Raw genomic sequence first — 7,958 nt, forward strand, 5'->3', positions numbered from 1 at the left:
ATCAGGCACATAGCCATCATAAAGCAAAATGCAAATGTAATCTTTTGTTATCTGTTTATAGAACAACACTCATATCGAAATCTTCATTGTAGACTTTCTAAAGTGTGGATCCAATAGAGCTCTCTCTGGCATAACCTTCTGTCGACCATCACCCCCTCTCTGAAGAGTAATCTGCTCTATTCCCTGGAACCTAAGGGAGGAGATAGGATGAGAGTTATTATTAAAGTGACAGGCTACGGGGTAGTTTTCATCTTTTCTTCTGATTGAACTTTTATGTTCACTGATCCTTTGTTTTAGGGGACGGATAGTTTTACCAATATAGATTTTATCACATGGGCATTTTAACAAATATATAAAAATAAATTGTGTTACATGTGATGACAGTTGACACCCTTTACTGGAAAGGCTTTACCTGTTCTGGGATGTCTAAAGACATTAGTTTTCAAAGTGTTGTTACACTGGGCACAGTTGCCACAGGGATAATTGCCTGGTTTAAGGGGGGCCAGGAGAGTTTGTTTTTTATAAAAAAAATGGCTTACCAAAAAGTCAGTTCTACAGACTGAGACGACTTTCTGATGAAGATTACTTATGAAAAGCCCTGGAAATGAAAAAACGCTTCCAAGAAAGGGGATATTCCAGTAAATGTGTTGATGATGCCTACCATATTGCTCTAGACACATCCAGATCTGTTTTATTGACAAAAAGTGTAAAAAAGGAAAAACAATATTCAGTTTCCTGTATCACTACCTACACTCCCCAGGCCTACATGATTAAGAGCACAGTCATGAAATATTGGCATATTTTGACATCAGATCCAGCTCTCACACAACATTTTAAAGATCCACCTCTGTCTGTATATAAAAGAGGACCAAATATACGGGACAAGATTTCGATATGAGTGTTGTTCTATAAACAGATAACAAAAGATTACATTTGCTCTTTGCTTTATGATGGCTATGTGCCTGATGTTTGCATTGGATTGCATTATTGACTTTTTTTTTTTTTTTTTTTTTTTTGGGTGCCTTGTAGTTTCACTGAGAACTACAACTCCCATGAGTTATCCTTCATATTGAAATGTTTGACATACGTAGGTGTGATCAATCATCCAATCAAGTGATGAACATATATTCTGTCCTATGTCACTTTTTGATTATGCCTGAAGAAGGTCAGTAGACCGAAAGCTTGCCAAATAAATTGATTGTGCGCAGATCTGAGTGTGCGGAGCTTCCCTTTATTTTTTCTCATGTTCCCTTTGTGGCTCCAGCACCTCTCTTAAGTTTTTTCAGCGGATGAGCGGTGGTTCTTTTTCTATTTTTATACTAGAACATTTTAAAACGATTATAAAGAATATAAACCATGAATCATACACTTCAATGCAACCAGATGTCAGTTAGTACTAATGTCATGATTTATTTTAAAATAAAAAATAAAAGTGCTGTCTATCGTGGTGTCTTCAGAGAGATGAGATCTTCTGATGCAGAAAGACAATTCAGATGTTACACCACAAGGATTGTTCATTTAGCAGACTTTACTGATCAGGGTGTTCCACTAGTGGATACAATGTCCATCTGGGTCAAAACAGTAGCCAGTCAATAAATACAATGTCCAGCTGGGTCAAAACAGTAGAGTTATTCATTTTGACCATTGATTGAACAGTACCTCCCTGGCTGAACACCATGTGTAAGTGGTCAGAAGTTCAGACCAGATTAACATCCATCCGTTTTCAACAGTGGTACCAAATTATTGTTATCGCCAGGGGTCCTCAAAATGTCCACAGACAAATCTGTGTCCATGGCAAAGACTTGTCCTCGCCCGGGGGAAATTTTAGATTTTCATTTTAACGTTAAAACATAACGTTATTTTGAGCATACCCAATAACTGAATGTCATGTCTTCAGGTTTTCTTCAGAATATGTATGACACTGAATTACTACGACTCTTTGGCAAATTAGGAGTCCACTGGTAGGCCTACTAGTGGTTCTCAAATGTTTTATTTGCAAGGATCATGACAACTCTGAGTGTACAAATGGAACCTGTAGGGGCCATTCATTCCATTTGAACACTCAGTGTTACAGACCTGTTATGGTCATTCATTCAGGGCTATCTCTTTGTGGTTCTGGTAATATTGTGCACTCATGTTGTATGTCCGTGGCAAAAACGATATTTTGACAACATATCCACCACAAGCCGGTGACCCCTGATTATCTTTATTAACAGGAAGCGTTCTTATAGTATCTCAGTTTTGTGTCCTAAATCCAGACCTTGAAAGGTCAAGTGTTATTTTCCAGCCAACTGTTATTACCGTAGCAATTATTTCATTAGATCAGTTTACAAAACAAGTAACAACAAACAAAGAAATACATTTTTAAAAACTTACAAAATGTTCTGCTCTCTCTCTCTCTCTTCCTCGTCTTTACTTTGTGTAGAGTACAGTGCTGCCAGATTGTGCGTGAGAAACAAACGCAAAGGAAGCGACCATAGGTCACTCATGCACGCGCGCACGCACATACGCACATACGCACACACAATGCGTGCCTAGGGCACGCGCAGCCGGTTTACGCATCAAGCCGGACAGGAGGAAGTACATGACGGGATCCAGGCAGCTGTTGAAGGCGGAGACCAAGACCATCACCTGATGGGTCTGTTGTATCCAGCACAGGTCATAGGCCGATGGGTTGAACTGAGACCTGATGTAGACGGGACGGAAGACGTGGTACGGCACAAAGCACACGGTGAACAGCAAGAGGACAAAGAAGGACTTCCTGGCCGTGCGTCCATATCGGCTGGTGGCGATCTTCCCGTAGGAGACCACCTGCATGATGAAAACTACCCAGAACATCACCTCCAGAGCCACGTTAATGGACGCTATGCACCCAAATGAATCCCACCGCGTGTACTGGAAGCACTTTCTGTCTTCTAGGTCCTGAGGTATGTTGGCCTCTCCGTACACCATCAGGGCCAGCGCCAGCCCCCACACCAGGCCACAGACCACCCAGGTCCACGGCATGCCGCATGGACTCCTTACCGGCGCACACTGCGCGCCGCCGCCTCCGCGGCGACTCAGCCAGGCATAGCGGGCATAGCCGATGAGGCCCAGCATGGCGATGTTGACATACATGTTCATGTAGAACACGTTGGTCACCAGACGGCACGCCCAGGCGCCCAGCCGCCACTCGTCCCCGTTGGCGTGATAGTACACCCTGAAGGGCAGTATGGACAGCAGCAGCAGGTCGGACAAAGCGCTGTTCACGAGGAGGATGTGCATGGAGTTCCACCGGCGCCGGAGGAACAGGAACACCCACAGGGCCAGGAGGTTCACCGTCAGGCCCACGAGGAACAGCAGGGAGTAGAAAAACGCCAGCGGCACGCGCAGAGCCTCATCGTGGGACGGACAATATGTCTGGTTGTGGGGGCTGGAGGAGGGCGACCCGAGGATTGTTGAGGGGATGGTTGCCATGAAGCTGAGAGGAGAGAGGATGGTTGCCATGGAGGAGGGTGGAGTGACGGATGACATGGTGGAGAGAGAAGAGAGGATGGTTGACATGGTGGAGGATGGAGGGATGGATGACATGGAGGAAGGTGTAGAGATGATGGTCGACATGGTGGAGGATGGAGGGATGGATGACATGGAGCTGACATAAGACAGGATGGTTGACATGGTGGAGGGTGTAGACAAGGAGGAGGGTGTAGAGAAGGTGGAGGGTGTAGAGAGGATGGTTGACATGGTGGAGGGAGAAGAGAGGATGGTTGCCATGGAGGAGGGTGGAGTGACGGATGACATGGAGAGAGAAGAGAGGATGGTTGACATGGTGGAGGGTGTAGACAAGGAGGAGGGTGTAGAGAAGGTGGAGGGTGTAGAGAAGGTGGAGGGTGTAGAGAAGGTGGAGGGTGTAGACAAGGAGGAGGGTGTAGAGAGGATGGTTGACATGGAGGAGGAGAAGACGGATGACATGGTGGAGAGGGAAGAGAGGATGGTTGACATGGAGGAGGAGAAGACGGATGACATGGTGGAGAGGGAAGAGAGGATGGTTGACATGGTGGAGGATGGACGGGTGGACAGAAGGGTGGAGTTGGAGTGAGTGAGAAAGGAAGGTTGGAAGGACGGAGTGCTGTCCATCGTGGTGTCTTCAGAGAGATGAGATCTTCTGAGGGAGAAAGACAATTCAGATGTTACACAACAAGGATTGTTCATTTAGCAGACTTTACTGATCAGGGTGTTCCACTAGTGGATACAATGTCCATCTGGGTCAAAACAGTAGCCAGTCAATAAATACAATGTCCAGCTGGGTCAAAACAGTAGCGTTATTCATTTTGACCATTGATTGAACAGTACCTCCCTGGCCAGAAGTGGTCAGAAGTTCGGACCAGATTAATATCCATCCGTTTTCAACAGTGGTACCAAATTATTGTTATCGCCAGGGGTCCTCAAAATGTCCACAGACAAATCTGTGTCCGTGGCAAAGACTTGTCCTCGCCCGGGGGACATTTTTTACTTTCATTTTAACGTTAAAACATAACGTTATTTTGAGCATACCCAATAACTGAATGTCATGTCTTCAGGTTTTCTTCAGAATATGTATGACACTGAATTACTACAACACTTTGGCACATCAGTGTTACAGACCTGCATGTGGTTCTGGTAATATTGTGCACTCATGTTGTATGTCCGTGGCAAAAACGATATTTTGACAAAACATATCCACCACAAGCCGGTGACCCCTGATTATCTTTATTAACAGGAAGCGTTCTTATAGTATCTCAGTTTTGTCTCCTAAATCCAGACCTTGAAAGGTCAAGTGTTATTTTCCAGCCAACTGTTATTACCGTAGCAATTATTTCATTAGATCAGTTTACAAAACAAGTAACAACAAACAAAGAAATACATTTTTAAAAACTTACAAAATGTTCTGCTCTCTCTCTCTCTTCCTTTTTCTCCGTCTTTACTTTGTGCAGAGTACAGTGCTGCCAGATTGAAGGAAGCGACTATACAGTAGGTCACACATGCACGCACGAACACACACACACACACACATGCATTGAGAACTACTGGTTTAAACAATATTAGACAACAAGCCCATATAAGCAACTTACACTAAGCAATCCCTCCCCAAAAGACTTATCTTATCTATCTACACATGCCGGTACTAAATACCACTGTTTGTCAGACAGAAACCTTGTATCTCCAGTGCTCCACATCTTTCCTTTTTTTTGTAAATGAATGCCCTACTTCATCACGCAAGAGTGTCACATAAAAGTAGTGAAAATAGCAGTGTATATCTACAAGCTCACAAGGCAAGGCATTGTAGATCTTTTTTCACTATTTTAAAATGTTTTTCAACTAATTTGTTTTGCACATGCCAGGTTTCCACCTGACAGCAACGATATATAAACACATCCTGCCTCAAGTCTTATCTATCTAAATGATCAAATGCTGTGTGTGTGTGTGTGTGTGTGTGTGTGTGTGTGTGTGTGTGTGTGTGTGTGTGTGTGTGTGTGTGTGTGTGTGTGTGTGTGTGTGTGTGTGTGTGTGTGTGTGTGTGTGTGTGTTTGTGCCCGCCCGCCCGCCCCATCAGGTCGCTGCTGGATGCCTACTTCCCCCCACTCTGCAGGCTGCAGGATTGCTTTTTCTTTACGCTTGCGTTGTTGTGCCCCTCTTGAGCAGACCTGGAGGAGACTCTATACTACAAATTCATACACGTAGTTAAGGCTTAATTAAGCCTTAATTAAGGCTTAGCTCATGATTACTATATGCATCACCTATCATTAATTCATCATTAATTCCTTCTTCAATCAATTAATGCTTACGTAACCCATTACTTAGCCATTACTTAACCTCTGTTAATCTATCAGTATAGTTACAGTAAGTCTGTTACTTAATGTGGTGTGTTTAGTGTTTGTAGATTATCGGTCAGTTCTATGCCCAGGATAGATTAAGTAACAGGCTTAATCAATCAATGCTTCTCAGAGCTATTCATGTCAAGGACCCCCAAATTAATGTCAGGGACCCCCATCTGAACGCTATGTTGTACCAGGGACCCCCATCTGAACAACTTAAAAATGTACAGTAAATGAAAAACCACGGCCCCCTCATGTATTGGGACAATCAGTCACCAGAAAAAGGGTTGGGTATTTTCGATGAATCTATCATGGTTAAAATAGACTTTGAAGTTACAATGGGTTTGTATATGAAGGCAGCTAAAATGAATATCAAATATCTAAATACTGAATCAAGCAACTTAAAAACTGTCTGCGGTGTTCACATAAGCCTGAGTAGACAAAATGACAAAGCGTTTTTTAAAGTGAAATATCACTTTAATATCATCATACTATAATTCTAACAATGTCTGTGTGTGTGTGTGAGTGTGTGTGTGTGTCCGAAACAAAGCATTAAAGCATTATCTCCTCATTGCCTGCACCAATCGCTCCCACTTTTCACACAGGCATTGACCATATGAATATGGAGGGCGTAACGGAGCCCTTTTTTCGATTTGACACATTAATGATTAATAATGAATTTATTAGTGAATAAAAAATGCGACCAGGGCGCAGTACGCGGGGGGGCAAATATCTCACAACGGGTAAGGACTAGTTATATTAATTCTACACTGTATAAAAGTGTATTGTTGTTTTATGTATGTGTCTTGCAGGTTAATCATGTGACCTTGGTGTCATGCGGTGACCTTGGATGCAGTCATCAGGAGATGGCTGGTATTGGTAATGGTGTCTACTCGACTGAGCTGAAACCAGCCGGTGCCAACTAACTCTCCCTGAGATTACGAGGCATACAACCTACGCAGCTCTATTAATACCAGCTATAGTGGCAGAAGGCCCCACACGGTACGTACCCGGATTACATGTGGCTGTAGTAGAAACTAGGGCTGTGTCACCATTACAACATGTTAAGTTGACCATTCATTGTCATACAAATTATTGCGATTAACAATTTTAATTGTTTGACGTTGAATATATGAATACATACATTTCTTTGTGGCTTTTAGGCTTCATAAAAAAAGTTGCACAGGGCAGATATAACTAATTATATGCATTCATTACATTTATACTTTTCTAAAATAAATTAAAGGCACACTTTTGCACCACCAGATTTTATTTTAATGATGTTTGGGAGACAAACACTTTCCTGGGAGTTTTATGTGGGACTGGGAACTTTGTCATGAGTAATTCAACGAAAAATACTTATAACTCGCGCAAATAAATTGCATTAAACAGTGCTGCCAGGCAGTTCTTTGCACAACCGCTCCGCCATTTAGATATATGCGTAAAAACCCCAGGAAAGTGTTTCTTGTCTCCCAAACATCATTAAAATAAGATCTGGTTGCAAAAGGGGTGAAGTTTCCCAATTTACCTTATTCAGACCATGGCCATCTTGCCAACTAGGTGCAACTTCCCAATAACAGCCCATTCATCCAAACGGAGGTCCTATCTAATTGTATTAAACATCAAACTCACCAACATTGCAGCTGTACGAAATGCTTTAATTATCTCTTTCTATCTGCAAAGTGTTTGTTTCATAAAAATCCACCGTAGACATGTTATGAGCTACTTTCTGTCAAGAAATGTGATTGCATGTTATTTTTTGGAGTTTGGAAGTGCATGTGTACCATAGACTGTAAAAGATATGGACAAAGCGTTCCCCGGGTCTAACATGGACGTAAAATGAAGCCTGTAATTCCTTGCACTGTAAGTCGCCATCTTTCTAGATCCGTTTGGGCCCAGCTGGCTATTGGCTGGCTCCGTTTGGGCCCAGCTGGCCATTGGCTGGCCCAGACAACGAGGCGGGACTTCCCCCCTTACTCTTCGTTGGTTTTTATTTTGACTGAACGGGGGGAGTAAAATTAGCTGAGTGGAAATAATTTCCATTTTATTAAATGTTTGAGAATACCTTGCCTTTAAAGGTGTGTAATTCGGAGTATACAAATGGAACCACGGTTCTGTAACTCT

General features: G+C 42.9%; 1 protein-coding gene across 1 annotated transcript; it reads right to left on the reverse strand.

The window, feature by feature from the left end:
- Positions 1-1,439: 1,439 nt before the first annotated feature.
- Positions 1,440-3,456, reverse strand: LOC310858242 (putative G-protein coupled receptor 34; the record flags this gene model as incomplete). Its single annotated transcript, XM_083764350.1, has 2 exons — positions 1,440-1,471; positions 2,559-3,456. 2 exons carry the CDS (start codon positions 3,454-3,456, stop codon positions 1,440-1,442), a joined length of 930 nt encoding a protein of 309 aa, XP_083620476.1.
- Between the last annotated feature and the right edge of the window lie 4,502 nt (positions 3,457-7,958).

This window comes from Protomyctophum parallelum (assembly GCF_964188405.1).
Source record: "Protomyctophum parallelum genome assembly, chromosome: 1".
NCBI classification, from domain to species: Eukaryota; Metazoa; Chordata; class Actinopteri; order Myctophiformes; family Myctophidae; genus Protomyctophum; species Protomyctophum parallelum.